Raw genomic sequence first — 23,762 nt, forward strand, 5'->3', positions numbered from 1 at the left:
CCGAAAGGGGGGCACCACGTGATTTGAGGGGGGGGAGGGGGGTGGTAGATGGGAGTCGGGTTGCCGCATATTCCACTGCAGACCGAACCCGGGCATCTTTCTCAAGTCAGCCTCGGTCTCTTTCGCACCTCCGACGAGCACGGTTCGCTACGTACGGCGCGAAAGAGGTTCGGCGTACGCACGTACACACCTATGCACGTACACACCTACACACCTACGCATGTACGCACGTACACACGTACGCATGGGCATTGTCAAAACTGTGCAGTGGAACTGAAATGAAGTTCAACACAAGCGACGGTCGCAGATCTCGGGCACAATTCAATTCCTGCCACCTGAAAACCCGGCGACAGGTTTCCCAGACTGCTCAGGCTCAAGCTTGGACAGGGCACGGTCCTGGACAGGAAACCAATAATAATTTGCCTGCATTTCAAAATCAATTACTCGAATATGTTACCGTTAGGTCCCATCGGCCTGTTAGCAAAGGACAATACCGACCATTGACTGACGTCGAAGACAAAAATTTACAACATTTTGGATCAGTTTTTGACAAGCAACATGAATAATTAGAATATGAGAGATATATTCAAGGATAGTAGATACAACTAAAGCCGTGCGTAACTAAGATACATGCCGTAAGTGGTGTTTGTGGAATAAATATCTGAGTATGTCATGGATGCGGATGATTTAATGGAACAAATTAGATAAGAGGTGGTACGGAAATGGATCATTTTACTCGTATCGTGGAAGCTGAATTTTTAATGTCCACATTTTTTTTCATATAGAGGATGCAATTTGGTTGGAAATAATAATGCACTTATACAAAATATAGAGAATACAATTGAATTGTTGGTATCTTGTTTCACCGCCATAGGTGGGGTTTTGGAAGACAAGGGGAGGGGCTGAGTGCCAAGAGCAAGTTGGGGGGAGGGGGAGATGTGAATCGAAGCCCACAGATTGCCACGGGAAGCCAGCCAGCTTCGTTTGTGAAACGTGCAACAATAATTCTTGAGTGGCATTTGAAAGTTCGTTTTTAAATCCTTTATATTAAGTTCACTTGCTTGCTTGCTTGCGCGCTTACGACCGTGCAAATCTTTCGGTCGTTTTTTAACCCACTTCCCGTGATCCAATCGAGCTGACATTTTGCACACAGACTCGTTGTGCGTGACAATTTCCTTTCGTGAAATTATTTTTCCAAAATGTTACACTTTTTAGGTAAATTTTTTTTATATTTAATTACCAATTGCTTAATGGTGGCAGGCAATCATCTGACCCATAGGTGGCAGCCATCTCAAGCCAGAGGACGAGAGGACTCTAGCCGCTCGTTTCAAAGACCAATGTGGGCTGGGTTGTGGCCCATTGAACACGCATATAAAGGATTTATAGTGAAAAACTTTGTTTTTACGGGTTAATTTTTTTTGTTCTTGCACTGCAGCTTCACGGTGATATCTTCACCGCTGTTCGGTGGTGAACGGCGGATGCACATGCGCGTATTATTATTGCTGAGTTTTATTCCTGCAATTGTTCCTCGTGGTGTAAGAGCTCTCTATGCGTGGACTTGCACGAAGGCAATTGTTGAGCGTCTTAACGGTGTCCTGCACTTGCTCTCGCGCGGATTTGTTTTTGGGCGAATGTCAGCTGCTCTGGGATTTTTGTTCCTTGATAACCTTCACGGGCAGTCCTCAAAGAAATCAACGCTGCTGTTCAGCACGCACGGCCGACAACTCTGGCGGTGGGGGAAAACATTTCACAGACATCTCGTGGTGTCTCAACGCTGGTGGAAATGTTTTCGGTGTCTCCTGCAGGCAAAACTGGTCGCTCTTCTCGAGTGTACACGTTATTGCATGTAAACAAATCATGCGATTCACAAGTTTTGGCAGAAGGCGATTGAAGCATGGCAGAGTGCTTTGTTTTGGCACAATAAAACAATAAAAAGCAGGATTGGCATTGGGACTAGATTCCCACGAGGTCGATTTGAGCCCCAGATCGCACGGTGGGGGTCATATAATTAAGCCACATTCACACAACTGGACAGAGCCACCAGTGGAGGCAAGATTTGTGATCTGCCAGACGCAAGCAAAGCATGGCAGAGAATGCGTCTTCAATACGCCCATTTCGTGTTCCCAAGTTGACACTCATAAATCTGTTCTTTTTTTTTGGAATGCATAAAGCATCGCGAGGCTAAATAATTGGCACCTCCCTGTGCAGGGGATATGGAACGTTGTGATTCACAACCTGAAAATCCGCCAGCCAAGGGCTGACAGATCCAGGGGTGGAGGATTGAATTCGAGCTTAATTCGTGGGGGCATAGCTCACTATTCAGAAGAAGAGAGGCCAAGTGAGACTATAGTAGGCAAGAGGAGAGGAGAGAGAAGGCCCTGAACGTTTGTTGCCGGCGTAAGCGAAATAAAATCAATCGCAAGAGAGGACGGAGCGCAGAGACAGCGTGCACACTGGAAACAGTGAGAGCACAGAGAGCAAGGGGGGAGAGAGAGAGAGAGAGCAGTGGCTCCGAAACCAGAGTGACAGCAGACTGGGACAGAGGCTGAGAGAACACAGAGACAACTGTTACCAAGAAATAGAGAAGCAGAGAAGTTGTTAAGGGCGTGGAGACGAAATTCACGATGGTCACATTCGTAATAGGAATAATGCCTTTTCCTTTTTTGAGTCTCATCGAGCCAAACTAAGGCACCATTAGGATTCGTAGGATAATATGCAAAACATTTCATAAAAAGGAATTGGCCAAACATCCCAATGTTGGACTCTCCTTGAGACTCGGCAAAGTTTTCCTGGATAAACGCGAACTCCGGGTCATCCTCGCAGCAGCGGCCTTGGGCTAACAGATCGGACTAAGACGGTCACCGGATCGCGCGGTGCTTTCAGATGGCGCTTCTGCGGCCGTCTGGAACGCCCTTGTCCTCTGATATTAGGAAGCCGCTGGGGAGCTCTGCACTGTTAAATCGTCTAGATTAGAAATCTATTTCTTTAGAACGGCTTCTTTGCGTTTAGTTTGTTGTCCTTCCCCCGCACCACCGATTAGCACGGTTGGCTACGTACGGTGCGAAAGAAGTTCCAACGTACGTACGCAACATTATTGTTATTACTACAACTATTCAGGAAGCTGCCGCGGTGCAGTGGACCTCCAGAAGTCGCCGGTCCGGTGCAAGTTTATGAAATCCCCCCCACCTCCCCCCCACCGTTTCGCCTGCGTCCACCCAACAGAGTAAATGGGTACACACACAACGCAGTTAGTCGATCGCCAGGCTGCGGGCGTGCGGTAAAATCTGGGCACGCCCACTCTTTATCCTCCAACACGTCTGGTCCGCGTGGAAGAGCAGGCCAAGTGCCCCCCTCCTCTCCCCCCCCCCCCCCCCCCCGAGAGTTTTCTCCCACTTCACATTTTAAAACCGTTCCGATAATATTCGTGCCAAGTGACACTGGCCCTGCTGAGACCATGGAAACCTCTCTGGATGCGTCGCTTGTGCTGTGATTGGCTCACGGCACCGGGACGTGCCGGCATCAAACGACGCTCACGGTCCCCCGGGAATTGTTCTTGCGCTGATTTCTCTTTTCTGTTTCGTGTAATGACACTTTGTGTTTTAGCTTTTGTCATTTCCGTGACCCCGGGTTTTTAGTCTCGTGAAATGAGGCCCCCCCCCCCCTATGCTGGACGACTGCGAAAAAAAAAGATCTTCATGGCTCATCGGATTCCTCCAGTCTAAGTAAAGTTTCCGATTCTTCGGAGTTCTCGCTAGGTTCAACAACATTTAGCTGGAGGGTTGAACGTGGCCCCTAGGTTTGGTTTGCAGACACCCGGGCGGGTAACCCCCAGTTGGATCCACGCGATGTGCTTGGAAGGAAGCAGCAGACCACGCAGAAGTCTGCCACTTTGCAGGCGGCATTATTATTAATAATGAAAGTTTTTTTCTGGGTTAGATCGCGTCTATTTCAATGTGTCGTTAAACCCACCACTGCCCCGACACAGCCAATTCGTAAGGTTTGTCACGTAAACAAAACGTGAAAATTAGTTACTAGTACAGCACTAACCGGTGTGCCGGAGGGTAAACCCGCAACATTTACAATTCGAGTACCATATTTCGCTGGTGATTACAAACATCCAGCTTCATCAGGCGATCGCCAGTATTGTGAAAGAAAGTCCTCCTATTTCAGTAGCGGATTTAACGGCACATTTATATTTACGCGATCTAACCCAAAATGACATTTATATTATGGATGTTATTGGTCGCGAAAGCCTACGTGTGAAACCTGCATTATTATTTCAGTATTTAGAAATCTGCCAAATATCCACCCAAAGATGTGAGCCGTTTGAATCGCAATATAGCTTTGTTTTTTAAGGTTGGCAAACAACTAACGGAATACACCGTTACTTTGTGTAATTAACGGTCATAAAAACGAGTAATTTCTGTTTTCGTGCAGAGGATTAGTTTCGTGATAGCTAAGTTAGTTTTAATGTAAAGGTCATGATATCATGGCCAGGAAGAACGTAGTCTCTACCTCATTAGTGTTGAGTCTCAAAAACAAAAAACAGAGGCAGGTTAAAACTGGTTAGTGCAGTCGATTGTACAACAAAATTCAGTGTAGTAACGACGTCGTGAAGAACGGAACGTAACCTTTGTTTACGTTGTTGCGAATTTTACCCAACGTACGCTGGACCTAACGTGTGCATGGAACTCACAAACGTGTGTGTGCGTGCGTGCTCCCACGTGAAACCAGACTGGAGTGGTGGCTACAGCAGACCAAAGCAACGCGGCGACTTAAAAACTCAAAACGGACTTTCATAAAAAGAAAAGTAAAATAAAATCGCGGGGCAGGATTGTGGTTGTTTTGTGGTTTGTGTGCGCGAGCTTGAAACCTGCGTTCGATCCTATTGATGCACGCGCACGTGTGCGTGCGCACAGTCTAATGTGTGCGCGTCCTAGCGTGCGTGCGTGTGTGTGTGGTGCGTGCCTTTCCGTAGCAGTGCGTGTCCGTGCGCGCGTCCTCCTACATCCGCGCGCGCGAAACGGTCCTGCCAATGTCGTCTGCTGGCCCTATCCGACGCACGAGCTGCGTCGCTCGACGTGGACTTCTCCAGTCTGGGAGGGGGGGGGGGGGGCTGGGGGAGGGGGGCATGAAGCTCGCGTGATGCTGCTGCTGCTGGCTGCGTGCGGGGTCCGTGTGTTCGTGCGTGCGCGTGTTACGCCGTCATACGCGTGCGTCGCCGTCGCGGGTCCGTGCGCGCGCTCGCTCGCTCGCCCCCAGGAGCCGCCCGTCCCTAGTGCTGCTTCTTGGTGCGCCGCCCAACGCTGCGGTGGTAGAAGCAGGCGACGAGCGTGAAGAGGGCGCGCGAGCTCAGCAGCAGGGCCAGGTTTTCCGGAGCGGTGCCCCGCTCCCACACGGCAAACACCGTCACTGCCGGGTGGGACGACGACGGCGAGGGAGAGCGGGAGAGCGGGAGAGAGAGCGGGAGAGCGGGAGAGAGAGCGGGAGAGAGAGTGGGAGAGAGAGAGCGACATGGAGTAGGAAGAGAGGGGGTACAGAGAGAGGGGGGGCAGAGAGGGGGGTAGATAGAGAGGGAAGGGGTAAGGAGAGCAGAGCGAAAAATATTCTGTTAAATCTTTCAGTTAAAAGGGGGGTTGGGTGGTTACATGAAGCAAAGCATTAAAAAAACGAAATGACGAACGAAGCAAAGTGCCGAATACACTGAGCATCTTCTTGTTTCCTCTGATCGGAAAAAAAAACAGGGAGCGGAAGAGAGAGCGTGATACACACACACCCCAAATCTACAGGGTGCTTCAAAAAAATGTGAACACCTACACGGGACTATTGTTTTCAATAGAAAAAAGAAACAGATAATAATAATAATACACTGTAACGTGATAACAAATGTCATGTTAATAGCTTCGAAAAGTCAAAGAGTCTGCACTTGTTCGCCATCGTCGTCAACGCGTGGCCTGGAATCTTCTCCAGGTGGTCTCCAGAGCCCTGGAGGCGGCACATTTCTCGTGGTGTTGTTGCAAATTCTCAGAAGTGTTCACATTTTTTTGAAGCAGCCTGTACAGCAGGCGTCAGGGTCGGGATCTAACCCACGACCTCCTGCATACAAGGCGAGGTAGTTAACATCTCCTAGCCCCCGTTATGATGATGATGATGAGAGAGACACGCAAACTCCAAATATACAGGGGTTAGGGTCAGGATCGAACACACGACCTCCTGCATACCAGGCGAGGTAGTTAACATCTCCTAGCCCCCGTTATGATGATGATGATGAGAGAGACACGCAAACTCCAAATATACAGGGGTTAGGGTCAGGATCGAACACACGACCTCCTGCGTACCAGGCGAGGTAGTTAACATCTCCTAGCCCCCGTTATGATGATGATAATGAGAGAGACACGCAAACTCCAAATATACAAGGGTTAGGGTCAGGATCGAACACACGACCTCCTGCATACCAGGCGAGGTAGTTAACATCTCCTAGCCCCCGTTATGATGATGATGATGAGAGAGACACGCAAACTCCAAATATAGAGGGGTTAGGGTCAGGATCGAACACACGACCTCCTGCGTACCAGGCGAGGTAGTTAACATCTCCTAGCCCCCGTTATGATGATGATGATGAGAGAGACACGCAAACTCCAAATATACAGGGGTTAGGGTCAGGATCGAACACACGACCTGCTGCGTACCAGGCGAGGTAGTTAACATCTCCTAGCCCCCGTTATGATGATGATGATGAGAGAGACACGTAAACTCCAAATATACAGGGGTTAGGGTCAGGATCGAACACACGACCTCCTGCATACCAGGCGAGGTAGTTAACATCTCCTAGCCCCCGTTATGATGATGATGATGAGAGAGACACGCAAACTCCAAATATACAGGGGTTAGGGTCAGGATCGAACACACGACCTCCTGCGTACCAGGCGAGGTAGTTAACATCTCCTAGCCCCCGTTATGATGATGATAATGAGAGAGACACGCAAACTCCAAATATACAGGGGTTAGGGTCAGGATCGAACACACGACCTCCTGCGTACCAGGCGAGGTAGTTAACATCTCCTAGCCACCGTGGCGCTCCTGTTCCCGAACCTCCAGATAAAGCTGACTCTTGAAATCGCAGAACTCGCAAAGGGCACTCGATGGGGATGCAGAGAGGGGGGGGGGTGGGGCCCCCACTTGGTGCGGCAACGAACGCATTGTGCCACACCCCACGGTAGTTCAAGTTCATGTATTAGGTATGGCCCTGTGAGCCATTCGGCTCTTGAATCGGGTGCAACCGCAACAAACAGAAAACAAAAACATGAACTCGAAGGGGGCGGGCTCGGACACCCCCCCCTCGGAGGCGGCGGGGGGGGGGCTCCGACAACGCCCCCTCGGAAGGGGCGGGGGGGGGGGCTCGGTTTTGCCAGCGAGATGTCATAGTCACATTTCGTTTTTGTTTCAGTGTAAAGCAACTGAGGGGAAGTTTTATTTCGTCTGGGATCTTACGTTATGGAGGGTTTCATGTAGCGCTTTACAAGAATTATAAATGGTACATTAGTGTCGGCTGATGGGGGAAAGGGATGGTGTGGGGAAGGGATGGCAAGGGAGGGTGATGGTAGGGAAAGTGAGGGGCTGGCGAGGTTATGAAGGTGAAGGTTGTTTGAAGGTTTTAAGGACGAGCGATACGCCGTTGAGCAGAGTCTTAAATGTTCACGTCTGGCTTCGAGAGCCCCGCGTTCGTTGTGGCACGCGCGAGGAAGCTCCGTGAGCCTTCTGAATCGGCGTTAAAAGGGAAGGCCTGTCAGCATCCTGCGCAGTTAAATTCACCTAACTGCCCGTGAGCTCCACTTTTCAACAAAAGGTACTTTTTAAACGTGCCCCCATCGTCCCCGCCGGTGAGCCAACTCCGCACCGGCATCCTCGGCAAAGTCCGCCACGACCCGAATCAATGCTGGCGAACTTGGCAGACGCTCGCACGGGCAAACGCGCGTTGGAACTTCTTTCGCTCTGTACGCAGCCAACCGTGCTGATCGGGGGCTGCGGGCGGAAGAACATCAAACTCGAGGCGAGCTGGCGGGAGGCCCCCGAACGCTTGGGGCGCGATTTCGCTTCGCGTTCTGCCCCGGATTGCCGCGCATCGATACCGTACCATACGAACGTGCGAACGTACGAACGTGCGAACGTACGAACGTACGAACGTGCGAACGTACGAACGTGCGAACGTACGAACGTGCGAACGTGCGAACGTACGAACGCGCGAACGTACGAACGCGCGAACGTACGAACGCGCGAACGTACGAACGCGCGAACGTACGAACGTGCGAACGTACGAACGTGCGAACGTACGAACGTGCGAACGTACGAACGTGCGAACGTACGAACGTGCGAACGTACGAACGTACGAACGTGCGAACGTACGAACGTGCGAACGTACGAACGTGCGAACGTACGAACGTACGAACGTGCGAACGTACGAACGTACGAACGTACGAACGTACGAACGTACGAACGTGCGAACGTGCGAACGTACGGTACCATGCGTTGAACTTCTATGCGCGCCGTACGTAGCCAATCAGTCGAAGGCGGTGGGCGGGCGGTTGCAGTTTCTAAAACAAGTGTTTTTTTTATTCTTGGATCTTTCGGTAAAGTCACGTAGAAGGGAAATAAAAAAATAATAAACATTAAACAATTACATTCTCACGACGTTTCCTCGGCTCTGTTATTCACCTGAGGACGGCTGCTTGTGTTGTGGCCGAATCGTCGTGAGAATTTTTTTGTTTAATTTTTATTATTTTATTATTTTCCTTCTACGTGACTTTACCGAAAGAACCAAGAATATAAATCCCTGCAGTCACGAAAGCTTTAAATCGAAATTTAAGTGTTTTTTTAATACGCTTTCCTTTAACTCACTCTTTCTGTTGTTGTTGTTGTTGTATCTTCAAATCTTGTAACTCAATTTTAATCCACTTCCCAATGTGGTATCGACTGTAAACTTGGTATACTCATGTCATACTGATGACAATACTATATTCCAGAGGTGTGGACTCGAGTCATGTGACTTGGACTCGAGTCAGACTCGAGTCATGAATTTGATGACTTGCGACTCGACTTGGACTTGCATAACAATGACTTTGTCCCACCTATGAGATGTGGACTCGAGTCATGTGACTTGGACTCGAGTCAGACTCGAGTCATGAATTTGATGACTTGCGACTCGACTTGGACTTGCATAACAATGACTTTGTCCCACCTATGAGATGTGGACTCGAGTCATGTGACTTGGACTCGAGTCAGACTCGAGTCATGAATTTGATGACTTGCGACTCGACTTGGACTTGCATAACAATGACTTTGTCCCACCTCTGCTATATTCTATCATAAAAAAGAAAATATATATGTATTTTTAAACATTATTTTTTATATGTTATGTTTTGACTTGGCTCTAATTGTCCACGGTCAACTGACGTCGCCTGTAATTGTCCACGGTCAACTGACGTTGGCTGCAATTGGCCACGGTCCCTTACGTTATGGAAAGCTTCGGGGACACTTCCTGTATTCGTGGAGTTCTTCCATTACTAGTAAAAAAAATAATATTACTTATTCGTAATCATTCATAATCAACGTTTTTGGGTTTAGATCGCGTTATTTATAAATGTGTCGTAACCCTCCACCACCCGATACAGCCAATCAGTAAAAAAAAGTGTCACGTTGACAAAAGACAAATAGTTCACTGCTTTAGCCCACCGGTGTGTTGAAGCGTGAAACCACAACATTTACAATTTGAGTACGACGTTTCGCTGGTAATTGCATCCAGCATCATCGGACATTTAACAACGTGGGGTTAGGGGGCCTGCCCCCCGACTCGCGACTCCGTCCACCCAGCGACGGCGCCAAGAGGCCGAACGGCGCCCTACGATCCCGGCCGGGCCACGAACGTCGTCGAGCGGTGGTTGGGGGCCCGAGAAATGTCGCGCCGGAAGAGTTCTCCTCACCTCCCATCTGCACGATGAAGTAAGAAGCCTGCAGGGCCAGGCTCCATCGGATGATGGCCTTGTCTGCCGTGTAGAAGGCGTTCCACAGCACCAGCGAGATGCCTGCAGCGAAGGTGGGGGGGGGGTGGGCGTGGACGAGAGTGGAAAGACAAGCGGCAGCCAATGCTGTGACGATGGATTTGCGTATGTACATGTACACACATGTCTGTACATGTGCGTGGGGAGAGGTAGTGTAGCGGTTAGCGCGCTGCGCTACGCACCCGGCGACCCGAGTTCGATTCCCGCTCACGGCCAACGCCAGTGCGACGATTATCTGAACCGGTCCTGGGCCTCCCCTAGGTCGACTCAGCCTCAAATTAGTACCTGGTGCGGTGTGTAAACATCGCCACTGGGGAGACAAAGGCGGCCGAGCGTGGTGCTGGCCACCCACCCCCTCGTGTGCCGTGCCATCCTTCAGAGGTGCTCACTAACAGCACTTGCCCCAACAGTCCGTTAAGCTATACGAGGGATCTTTGTCTTTGTCTGCATATGTACACGTATGTACACGTATGTACACGTATGCACCGTGTGTTTGTGTGTGTGGGGTACGGTAGCACAATCGTCAGCGCGCTGCGCTACGAAACCCGGCGACCCGAGTTCGATTCCCGCTCAAGGCCAACAACAGCGGCGAATATTTGAACCGGTCCTGGGGTCTCCCCTAGGTCGACTCAGCCTCAAGCGAGTGCCTCGTGCGATGTGTAAACGAAGGCGAAAGGCGCGTGGTGTGACCACGTGCCGGCCTTCATAGGCGCTGCTACTCGCTGACAGCACTTCCCATGAACAGTCCGTTGAAGGCTACACGGGAGATCTTTTAACGCGTGTGTGTGTGTATGTGTGTGTGTATGTGTGTGTGTATGTGTGTGTGTGTATGTATGTGTATGTGTGTGTGTATGCGTGTGTGTATGTGTGTGTATGTGTGTATGTGTGTGTATGTGTGTGTGTGCATGCGTGTGTGTATGCGTGTGTGTATGTGTGACTCACACAGCAAAGTTCCTCCATACAGCCTCATGGACAGAGAGCCCTGAGTGCTCCTTTCCTCGAACAGCACCTCGTAAAGCTTGTCCGGGATTACCAGCGCCTGCAAAACGTAACCCCCCCCACCTCACTCACATCATCGTCGTCTCGTTCCGCAGTTACATCACTCCGCATCAGTCCCCGCCCGCTAGGCGGTTACCCACACTGGCTGCAGGGAACTTTCGGAAGACTCAGAACACATTCAAAGGATTCCCCAAACTCAAGTGGCTCAAGCCGGATAATTAACCGCATCAGGAGCAGCGGAGTGCATCATCATCATCATCGGCGTGGTGTCTCATTCGTATTTGCTGATCTGGCATTATTGCGTCGTTTAATTTGCGTATCAGGTATCTGCATATCAGGTATCTGCATCTGCCATGATGCGGTTTAGGGTGGACCGTGAGCTTTGTGGAAGATCAAATCCAGGGATCTTGTGCGTTGCGTCTTTCACGAGGTGTTTTGTTTGTGAGTTCGTTAGTGTGTGGGAGGAAACAGCGTGGCTTGGACTAGGGCTTGCGTGCAAGGAGAGAATACTCAACTTTCACAAAAAACAGCCCGTCAGAAACTTACTACATGGCAACATGAAGGTAACTAGTTTGCTCAGAGCATCACGGTTCCCTCACTGTGTGATCCACCAATCCTGCCTCCAAATTGCCGGGTTAACCAGGACCAGTGGCGGCTCCTGCAAAATCTCTCAGGGGGGGCAAATGCCTGGATGATTGATAAGGATAAGGTCCACCCATGCAATGGATAAATTAACAGCTTAAGCATGTAAAGGCAACTTCACTTCTTTAATATTAATGAAAAATAAAGTGACTCTTAACAATACATCTTGGTTATTTCTATACTCACTATTATTACAATCCACTCAAGTTTATTTTATTAAAGATTCCACTAGGTGGCGACAAATAATATTGTTGGATGAAACGTGCTTACGTATGATGACGTAAGCACGTTAGTGCGAGCCCTCCCGGAAGCCATAGAGAATGCATTGCAGCGCCTGCCGTTCGAAAAAAAACATCTTTGAATGTAAGTCTATGGGACCACTCGGGGCGATTCTCAGCCGTAGTGAAATCGCCCAAAAAGAGGCGGTACTCCACAGAACGTGACATGACGCTGATTGGACTATATCCAGAGGCACAGTAACGCCTAGCGTAACCGTGGTTGAATGAGATTGGTGGTGCGTCGCCCAATCGCCCTAATGAAGAAACCGCCCCTGACCAGGACATTTGCTAGGCCCGGCGTTTATCGCAGCCAAGAGATGGGACAGGCGTGATGCTCTGCCACTCTGTCCTGATCCCAGGCCCGAATACAACAATACAGGCCAGTCGCGCATAGTGCCTGGATGTAGTTTCTCCTCATCATCAAACAATTTCCAATGGGTGAATTCGATTGCAAGAATTCTTCTCAAACTCACCGTTGAGCTGAAAATGATGACAATAATCGGCACGTCAAACGCTTGTACTGTACATGCCACGATTTGATTCACGTGGATATGAACTATTTTAACTTTAACTTTTACTATTGCAGATGTGGCCCACTGAGCTACATAGCTCTTTTTATTCAGAAGCGACCTGGCCACAAATGATAGCTCAACGAAGTGGCTTATCATCGTGTGGAAATTTATAGCAGCCAAATCCTCTACAGACGTGATGTTGATTCTAACTGCAGAGGAAAAAACCAGAGGACCCGGATAAAAATCCATGTAACCACGGAGAGAGAGACATGCAAACTCTAAATAAACAGCAGCGGTCAGGGTTGGGATTGAACCCACGACCTCATGTACACCAGGCGAGGGAGTTAACATCTCGCCACCGTGGTGGCCCATGTTGGGTGGTGGAGGGTTCTTAACGACACAAATGTGCCCAAATATAATTATGTGGCCTAACCCAAAAAAATCAATACATGAATCGGATTGTTCCAGATGTTCTCTCCAATAACCCAATCGTTCGCAGAATGAAGCGATCATTGCACGCTGCTTCTGCGCAAAGGGGGAAAAGTGAATATATCCGCCGAAATCACTTTCTCAAAGACACCGAAAATCGAAAACTCACCATGCCCGCGATGACTGTGAACATCGTGGCCGACACGAGTTGCCACAACCTACGGTGGGGGCAGAGGTGTGTCACAACGGGGTATCGTTAAAACGGATAATCCGCGAGGAAATGGCTCAAAACTACGAGGTGGATTTGAACACATTCCTGCGGAGGGAGCTGGTAGGAACGTTGGGTTGCTCGGTCAATGGCCAGGGTCAACGGCGGCGTGGTGTATTCTGCAAATATGGCCGACTGTGAGGGCGGGCACAAGCTGGCGTGAGTAGGTTAAACGTTGAGTTTTATAAGGGCACCACGGGGTGACCAGCCCCTCCCCACCCAGCCCCACCCCTCCCACCCCCCACCCAGCCCCACCCTCCCCACCCAGCCCCTCCCCACCCTCCCCTCCCCACCCAGCCCCTTCACACCCTCCCCACCCAGCCCCTCCCCACCCTCCCCTCTCCACCCAGCCCCACCCCTCCCATTTTTGGACGGACGGACACAATAATCCCCTGTGGGCTGGTGGAACCAGGTGGTTCCTACCAGTAAATTTGTAAAAACAAGGTTTGCTCTGCACAGACCCCCCTCAACTCCAAAGGCCAAAACATTTTCTTAGTCAATATCAATGTTTATGGTCCAGGTGATATCCGCTCATTAAAAGTTTTCTTTCAGACGCGTTGAATTTTGAGGTTATTCGATTCGATGTGCCAGAATGTTTATTTTTACTGCAGGAGGAATCCGATGAGCTATGAAGCTCTTCTTTCACAGATATCCAGCAGGGACACGGGGTCAGAACATTACAGCAGCAACAAGCAGCGACAAAAAAACACGATATGAGTGCAAAGTAGAGGATAGGAAAGGTAAGCAAGTCACAAAACAATCACAAAAACTAAACATTTTTTTCTTATTTTACCAGGCAAAGCCCACTGAGCTATTAACTTCTTTTTCAGAAGCAACCTGGCCACCTGATTGCCCAACGAATAAATATTAAATTGGAATCGACTACAGGGAGTGCTGGTGTACAGCGATGATGCAGTGATTCGGAGGCAGAGGGAACTGTGGAGGGTATTTGGCCTATTCGTCCACGTTGACCTGACGTATTGAAAGGGGGTGAGCGCACTCTCACTCTGCCCCCCCGCCGCCGCACACGCGAGCCGCCAAATGAACTGTGGTGAACACGTTTATCCCGTCGTTTAGACGTTCCCGTTCGTTTAGACGTTCCCGTTAGTTTAGACGGTCCCGTTAGTTTCGACGTTCCCGGAGATGAAATCGAATCCTGGCGCTTAACCAGTTCGACACATAACAAGAGTCCAGTACAAGGCACAGCCTGCAACAAGGGCGGGGGGGGGGGGCAGGGGGAGGTGGTTACAAAAAACTCCGCGGACTGAGGCCCTGGCCTCAGTACTCCTGGGTCCGTAGATGGGGCACAGGGGAGTGCGTTAACGGACCGTGCGTCACACAACGCAAGGTCATTCCGACCGCACGCCGCGCGATCAAGAATTGCCACGGGTGCCGTCGCTGTGCGAAGGTGTCGCACGGCGGGAACATAAGTGTTCGGTCGCGTTGAGGTTCGTGTGAATGAGAGCGCGTGTGCGTGTGTGTGCGTGCGCGTGCGTGTGTGTGTGCGTGTGTGCGGCGGTGAACGAGAGACGTGTGTCAACTTGCCTGAGCCCCAGTGGTTCCCGTAGCCCAAACTTTGACTCGTTCCCCAACACCTGGCTTATCTGAGAGAGCGGGAATGCAAAGGGGGGGGGGGGGGGGGGAAGCAACAACAACAACAAAAAATCTGAAAATTCTCATCAACTTGCAAAAAAATAACAACAACGTATGCACGGGTAAAAGTGCGGCACGTTAACATTTTTTTTTCGAAGGCTGGCCGCAACCACGAATACAAGTCCACGGAACGCTCGATACGGAATCGCGAGCCTGTGCTTCCAGTGGCGCACAAGCACGAAGAATGACGATTAATAATAAAGAGTAATATTAATGACACCACAGAATGCGACACGTTCGACAGAAACGCCGCCCCAAATGGGTGCGCAACTACTGTGGCGGGCGTCGTTTCGGGGCATTGGCCCTTCGGCATGGTGAGTGACATCGCCCCAAGCGTTGCCGATTACATGCGAGTCATTTGTGTTCTTGCGCGGTGAGAGGGGTGCGGCGAATCGTGCAAAACGTAAGCGCAAGACACAGTGTAAACACACGAAGAAGGGGAGGCGCACACAACGTCCCAGGGGGCAGAGGAGGCAACACAAACCGCCAAAAACACGCACCGGATCGATGACACTTCCTACGATTTATTCTAACCGTTGATAACACTGGTCAACACACTTTTTCTGGCATGAGGTATTCCAACGGTTTTAAGGTAATTTTGGGGTGCCGATTCCAAATCTGGCATCAGTTTTTGTCTATCACATCAGGTTTTTGAGATATCGAATATTGCATTTTCAATAAAAACTGCAGAAGAAAAATCTTAAATAAATGTGGATATCTACATAAAATTATATTATAAACACACTATCCTAAAAATACAGCACCATATTTTAACACTAAAGTAGTCACTGACTCGCAACAACTTGCAATCATAAGTGACAGAGTTAATTTCGGGTAAAATCAATGAAAATGGGGTATGCCGATAGCATAAAAATGAGATGTGATAGAGCAAATCTGAGATCAGATTTGGAATCAGCACCCTGAAATTAGTCTAAAACAGCTGCAAAAGTCCAGGCCAGAATTTTTTTTTTTGTTGACCAGTGTTATCCGAGTGGTTACTGAGAAATAAGACACGACCGGTGGGTCGCCACTGTGTGTAATCCAACCACCATCCTACAGGTTACGCAATATTCCGTCGTGCTATCTGCTCTTGTCTTCGTACCTGATGGGCTCACAGTGATGACATCACCTTTACTCTATTTAAAGACCGAAACAGAATGGACTTTTCTTCAAAATAATGGCTAAATCGCCTAACGAAGCTGGTTGTTGTATTCACCAGCGAAACGTCGTGCTCGAATTGTAAATGCTGTGGGGTTACTCTCCAACGCACCGGTGAGCTGAAGTAGTCACTAATTGGCACGTTTTGTTTACGTGACAAACCTTGCTATTTCGTCGCGATCTAACCCCCCCCAAAAATACCCTCTATTATACTCTAGAGAATGGCTGTTGATGAAAATGTACTTCGGTTTTTGTGGTTGGTGTTGTTGTTGTTGCCGGCTACTAATACGACAGCGGTGCTGGTGGTTGTCACTGAAGTATTTCCAGCCTGTGGTGCCTTCATTGTGCCCTTCATCAACGAACGACAGTGCGGCCTGCAGCTTGCGGACAGCCGGGGACACGGTCTTAGGACAAACAACACAAACACACACACAAAAAACCCCACCATGCTAATGGGTTTCACAACCGCTCTCATCTCTGGGTTGAAATTACGGCTCATTGAAAACACGTTCGATTTTTTTTTGCCGTGCTGCACTCAAAATCCTTTAATTCAACGGGCTATTTACACTTCAGAGAGCGGTACGCACGTGGGCGGGCGGGCGGGTGGGCAGGCACCTGCGTGCGTGCGTGTCGGGGGTCCACGTGCACTCGTCTATTGAGCGAGGCCGTGAACAGGTGACGTTCATGGAACGGACGGAAACCCGTTCTAGCGGAGCCGTGGAGGTCGTGGAGGGTGAGGACGTGGAGGTAATGGTGAGGACGTGGAGGTGGTGGTGAGGACGTGGAGGGTGAGGACGTGGAGGTAGTGGTGAGGACGTGGAGGTCGTGGTGAGGATGTGGAGGATGAGGACGTGGAGGTAATGGTGAGGACGTGGAGGTAATGGTGAGGACGTGGAGGTGGTGGTGAGGACGTGGAGGGTGAGGACGTGGAGGTGGTGGTGAGGACGTGGAGGGTGAGGACGTGGAGGTCGTGGTGAAGACGTGGAGGTAGTGGTGAGGACGTGGAGGGTGAGGACGTGGACGGTGAGGATGTGGAGGGTGAGAACTTGGAGGTAGTGGTGAGGACTTGGGAGAGTGAGGATGTGGAGGGTGAGGATTTGAAATCAATGTGAAACAATACATTCCCTGCAGCTTGGACAGAATTGTTTTTCAACTGACCACAGCACAATTACACCACCGCTGTCGGCTCGTGGAGGGCCTTAACAACACATGCGGCCCAACCCGACGATTGATCACGAATCATACTACAGTATTGGCTGCATTTCATTCCCTGAACGTGAACGCAGTGAATCTATGAACAGGAAGCGAAGCATCAATCCGAAAACTAAAAGCCCCCCCCCCAAAAAAACTGACAACAGTCAAATAAACGCGAGGCCCCCCTTTTTTTCCTCTTTCAAAAAATGGAAATAATAAAATATAATGTTCCCCTGTTTCGCTGCCGCATTGAGCAACAAACGGAGAAGTCGCCGATCCTTTGAAGTGCCCTTTGATCCAATCCCCCCCACTCGATGTCTCACCGCGTTCTTTCCCACTCACATGGGAGATGTACGCACCCGCGTTCGGGACTGTACGAGCCCGCTAACGGGAACGTAACAATCCTTGCATTGAAATCTACGTTGCGACCGTGGTGGAACGAAAACGTCTCAAAGGGGACATTTTGTTGTTGTTGTTATTGTTTGGCCTAGGGGACCCACCGATAGCACGCTTGTCGCTCGATGTTTCCCACAAAGTAAACGCGGAGCTGGCCTGCAACTGGGCATTTCTGTTGTCCTTCCCACACGCCCCTCCGCACCTTTCACAGATGTTCAGCGTGGGCGGATCAGCAAGTTACAACAGCAAAAGAAAACAACAACGACAACAGAACAAAACAAACGTTGGGAGTGCAAAATTGAGAAAAAGCTAAGCAAATCACTGAAATCTAAATACGTAATACGTTAATGCTATGAATCCGATTCATCAAGTTGACGCAAGGCAGCAAAAAACAACAACGAAAAACAGTCACAGACCACACCAAGATAACGCCACGCAGACAGTCCCACAATAACGTGGCACGTGATGGCAAAGTCATCGTTGCGAGTGAACGACATAAGCGGTGCAAAACTTTTGAGAAAAAAAATCCTAAACAGATCACGAAAATAAACGACGAGCGCGTCGCTTCGACGCGTCCCATCCATCGAGCTCAGCCACAGGCCTTGCTCACTTGCCTGTCTCCGTGCCCTCAACTGGCTCCCCATTGCCAGCAGGGTCACATACAAGATCGCCTGCTTCTGCCACCATGCCTTCACATCTGCCTACCTTTTTTCATTATTGACGACTTACACCTCAGCACACGGCAGATGCCTGCTCAGCGCGACTCACGACCTCCTCTTGATACCAAGATCCAGGATGGTCACGTCTATGCGCCGCTTCTCGGTGGCAGCCCCAACAGTCTGGAACGCCATCACCCCTCTGCACATTCGCAGCATCACCTCAATCGCCTTCCTTCAAGAAACACTTAAAAACTCACCTCTATAACCACGTGCTTTCGAGTGACTCTGAGCTTGGCTCCGCGCCTCTGAGTTGCAGCCGTTACGTCCGCAAATTTGCTCGCTTTATGAATTGCATTATTATTATTATTGGTACGCACGCATGTTGAACTTCTTTCGCGCCGTACGATAGCCAAACCCGTGCTTGACCCCGGGGGAGCTGGGGTCGCGCGCGGAGCCCCGTCCCCGCTCACCTTGGAGCGGTGTGCCTCTCCCTCGTCATCCTCACCACCAACGCCCAGCACCTTGCGCGTCTTGAGGCGGCTCAGCAGGTCCGTCTGGCTGTTCTTCTTGAGCAGGGGGCACGGCGCCTTGGGGGGCGTGGGGCTCGAGCCCGTCGCCTCGATGCAGCCTCCTCCGCCATTGCTGTCCGAGTCGGCCATCCTGGTGGGTGGTGGTGGCGGTGGCGGAAGGAAGATGGGGAAGCGTCGGGACGAGACGCGGGTCGTTAATGACAAAAGTTAAAATTCATGCGGTTGATGATAAGGATGGCGGCGACGGTGCAATTTCGTGCAAATATGTCGCGGGCGTAAAATGACCGCGACGCCAAGGCACGGCGAGCCGAGGTCGGTGGTCCCTCGATAGCCACGGCGAGAAAGGTCGTGGGGGCCTTCAAGCGTCTCCTAGAAGGCAGTGGGTGTGGCTGAAACGCCGCTACGAATGTGCCTCGGGGTGATGAAGGCTGCGTTCCAGGTGGAGGTAGCGTCCACCATGGATGAAACCGTTCACGTAAATGCCCTCTGTTGTCATAGGCACTCCTTCCTACTTATATAATATTCCGTGGATGGTTCATTGCACGTTGGGTTTTTTTTTTGCCCTCAACATAATCATATTCTCCATCATAATATGATGGTACCGCCTCCAACGATATTTTTCTCATAAGCAGCTACCAGTGTGAGCTTGCTACCGCACATATTTGTGATCTTGAGATGAAATATTTTCATAAAACCATTGTTAGCATTTGCCACCCTGGGTGATACCGGCAAGCCATTGTTGTTGGGCCCATGGCTGAAGGATCACATATGGTATATTGTACAGGAATATAGCTTTTTCCCCTTAACTCTGGCCAATCTTTTTTTCAACCAATCTCCTGCTCCACACAGTTTTTTTCAGTATGTCGGCCACCTTCTTTCGACCAAAAGCACTTTTTGTTGCCGAAGAGGACAATTTTCACACACAGTCATGCCAAAATAGATATTACAGGCCATAATCAAATGATAATACGTAGCAAGAAGGAAAAAAAAACCCCAAGAATCCCAGCATTTACTTTGCATGTCATGACAACCTCACCACTCGCGTTTGCACGCACATGACCTTGCGACAAAGCCTTTAATTTAGGCAGCAGACTGTCGGACAGGACGGGTCTTCAAGGCTTTCAAGGTGGCACGCAAAAAAATATAACAATGCAACCTCATACCTGTCAACCCATACGGTTGAAGGAAATTAAGTTTAGTTTTCAGGTCCACACGGCGTACGGCCGTTCCATTTCGGGCAAAAAAATGTTTTATCCATTTGTTTGTGTTTCTCCTTTGTGGTGGGACTTTGTAGGGACGAACGTTGAGATTTAAAAGAGGGCACGGGGTGACCAAAGATTTGAAGGTTTTCTTGCTGTGCTTTTCACACCTGATGATGATTGCTTGTGTTGCAGTCGAATAGTCGTGAGATTTTTATTGTTTTATATTTTTATTATTTTATTGTTTCCCTTCTACGTGACTTTACCGAGAGAACCAAGAATATAGTTTAACATTTGTTTGCTATATTAAATTTCCTGAAATAACCTTAACTAATAGACCAAAATAAATGTCCTACTTGTAAAAAAAGTTACTGTATTGACTGTTCCATACTTAACGACTCCAATCTCGAAGACTCTGCATGCGGTGATGTACCAAGTCCCACTGCCGCTCTTGTTTTAACACAACCACGTGTTTGACGATCGCTGGACTGGTTTACAGCCTTTGGAGCGGGTTTTCCGGTTTCGGAACCTGCCAGATAACACTGTGTAAAAGAAACAAATTGTTCCTGGGTAGTAAGTGTTATTTCCTAATTGTTTATGCCTCAAAAGTATAGAAAATGGCTATTATTCCCCACAAACTTTGCTTTTGTGACCAGAACATTGATATTTGAAATGTACCTATTTTCCAGAACATTCCAGATAGATTCAGTGCTGAGTAAACTTGGAGTAACTTCTAGAACATTCTATAACTTTCCAGTAATATAATTAGTAGCATAAATACAGGGGCCTTAAGCCCACCAGTTCAGTTTAGTTCCAGCTGCCTAAGTGAATCGATTATAATCGATGATCACATGTAGTGGTCACAATGCAATTCGTAACCAGGACAATATAATCCGCAGACACACAGATGACCGTAGAAAAGTCTTGAGACGCGGAGGCAAAGCTCAGCGTCGCTCGAAAGTCGGGTGAAAGAAGTCGGGGAACTTGAAGATGTCTCTATAAAAGTCCATGTGGGCTGAATGCTGCTCCCGCTGCTTCTGCTGCTACTGCTGCTGTGAATGTTCAGCAGCAGCAGCGGGATTATGGTGATGACGATGGTTGCGTTCCAGACGGCGGAGTGCTGCCCTAGAAAAACGACGCCGGGCACTGACCATGGCCCTGCTCCTTGGTTTTGAGAGGAGAAGGATGAGTCTGTGAGTCGCTCTGCTGCTACTGCAACATTGGAGGAAACTTCCACCGTGAGCTGTCGTGCAGGGCAACCAGAATGACTCTGGAGATATACGGGGGCTGCGACAGAGAAATGACGCCTGACAGTGCCGGCTCTGCTCCTTGGTGTAGAGAGGAGGAGGAAGATGCTGCTGTGAGTCGCTCTGCTGCTACTGCAACATTGGAGGAAACTTCCACCGTGAGCTGTCGTGCAGGGCAACCAGAATGAAGAGAGATACGCGGACTGCCACAGAAAAAAGCGATGCCTGGCAGTGCTGGCCCTGCTCACAAGTGTAAAGATGAGGAGATTGCGAATCGCTCTGCAGCTGCTGTGGAGAGTTCGACCCTGAGCTGTGGTGCAGGATGCAAAGTGTGCTGTTGGAGATACCTTCTCGCAAATAGAACGATTCGTTTTTCCAAGCCCGCGTATATTATTTTGTTGGCGGATGAATTCCCCCGTCGGGTAAATGGCTTCAAATTTGGTTTTAACACCGATGGGTCCCCACAGTGTAAGAGAAGAGGCCTGCTCAAATATAGGATATTCAGGCACAAAACACTACACGAGGAAATAAACTAAAAACCAAAAACCAATTTGTCGGTTTCAAGGCACGCGTTAAATCTTAATCCATTCAAAATAAAACTTTAATTGCGCCGTTTGTTGGCATTTTGGGCCGTCGGGCCTGTACTTAGCAAACGTAAAAAATATATAAAATATACACAAATCTCTGTCATGGGACCTTGTTTGCCAGTATCGAAGTGTGAAAAATTAGAATAGGTTTTACGCTTTCTGGCAAAAAAACTCGAGGTGTTAAGATGTTCAAACACCAAACAGAAACCTTTTTGCAAGGAGTCAAGTCTGCATCAACCACACGCAGTACTTGTGGTGAACATGCAGACCACCAGAAGGGAGAGTGTTCCAGACGGCCGCAGCAGCGCGTCTGAAAGAGCGCGATGCGGTGACCGTCTTTTGTTTCACGAGAGGCGATGACTCTCCTACACAGTTCTAGATTTGAAGCTTTCGTGACTGCAAGGATTCATACTCTTAGTTATTTCGGTAAAGTCACGTAGGTAAAAAATTTAATTAAAATTAATAAAAATAAAATAATAAAATCACGACGTTTCGGAGGCAACACAAGCCTCCGTCATCAGGTGGGACCGTCACAGCCAGATTTGCTGTATCAAGTGATGCAAATCTGGCTGTGACGGTCCCACCTGATGACGGAGGCTTGTGTTGCCTCCGAAACGTCGTGATTTTATTATTTTATTTTTTATTAATTTTTATTTCATTTTTTTCTCCTACACAGCTCGAATGCTCGAACGATGGAGCAGGTTTCTATTGCTCTTTGGTTCTTTCGGTTAAGTCACGTAGATTTTTTTTTTAAATAATAGCATACGACGTTTCGATTGCACCACAAGCAATCATCATCATCAGGTACAAATGAAAGAGAAAACAAACCTAGTAAACGTAGAAATATAATGCAATACAACACAGAGAGTCGGCTAACATAACAGTCAACACCCTACCTGTTTGATTAACGTTCTTCCAAAGATTGCTAAATTTGAGAGGGACAAAACACAGACACGGAGACACATAGACAGACACATAAGCAGAGAGAGATAACACAGAGGCACACAGAAAGAGACACACATAGACACACAGACACACACAAGCAGAGAGAGACACACAGAGACACACAGAGAAAGAGACACACACATAGGCACACAGAGAAACAACGCCTCTGTGTCGAGGCCTTAAATAGAGAGAGAGGGGGGCCGAGAGGTTTCTATTGCTCGTACGATGAAGCATGTTTCTCAATTTCACACCCAGCGGCAAAATGGGTCCACCCAAGTTAAAACGACCAGCAAGTGGCGTGTGGTGGGGTAAAGTGTCGGTACGCACTGACCCTTACCAACGCGTCCTGTCAACGTAAAAAGACCAATAATAATATGGGGTTTCCCCCTTTTTTCTGGCAACAAGAAATCATTAACCACAATACTAGCGGTCAAAATGCAAACAAAAAACACACTCTGATAATATATGCATTGTCCTTGAAACTGATTGGTCCACACCAAAGACAGCTTTCTTTTGAGCCTCGTCTCAATTGGTGCTAGACCAGAGGACACCAAAAGGCGCACAGCTCAAAGACAATGCACTATCAAAGTAATGAGGGCTCGGGGTGAGCATCTACATCATTAGACCACCTTTGCCAGTACCAAAATAATAGGGGTTTTTCCCCTTTTATCTGGTAACAAAACTGAAACCTCTTTACAAGGAATACTGTGTGCATGAACGACAATACTTGTAGTCAAAATGCAAACTAAAAACACACTAATATATGCATGGTCTAAGCACCAATTGAGACGAGGCCCAAAAGAAAGCCATCTCTGGTGTGGACCAATCAGTTTCAAGGACAATGCATATATGATCAGTGTGTTTTTTGTTTGCATTTTGACCACAAGTATTGTGGTTAATGCACACATGATTCGTTGTTAAAAGGTTTCAATTTTGTTGCAAGAAAAAAGGGGAAAACCGCTATTATTATATTTTGGTACTAGCAAAGGAGGTCTAATGATGAAGAGGAGA

At 48.9% G+C, this 23,762-nt stretch overlaps 1 protein-coding gene across 1 annotated transcript; it reads right to left on the reverse strand.

Moving 5' to 3' along the window:
- Positions 1 to 5,197: 5,197 nt before the first annotated feature.
- Positions 5,198 to 18,902, reverse strand: LOC144727898 (tumor protein p53-inducible protein 11-like). The gene is made up of 6 exons (XM_078607035.1): positions 18,714 to 18,902; positions 14,729 to 14,787; positions 13,085 to 13,133; positions 10,998 to 11,094; positions 9,978 to 10,079; positions 5,198 to 5,412 (listed from the first exon to the last, which is right to left on the reverse strand). The coding sequence occupies exons 1-6, from the start codon at positions 18,900 to 18,902 to the stop codon at positions 5,276 to 5,278; spliced, it is 633 nt and encodes a 210-aa protein (XP_078463161.1). The 3' UTR covers positions 5,198 to 5,275.
- Between the last annotated feature and the right edge of the window lie 4,860 nt (positions 18,903 to 23,762).

Source organism: Lampetra planeri, chromosome 27 (assembly GCF_965212315.1).
Source record: "Lampetra planeri chromosome 27, kcLamPlan1.2.h2, whole genome shotgun sequence".
Lineage (NCBI taxonomy): Eukaryota > Metazoa > Chordata > Hyperoartia > Petromyzontiformes > Petromyzontidae > Lampetra > Lampetra planeri.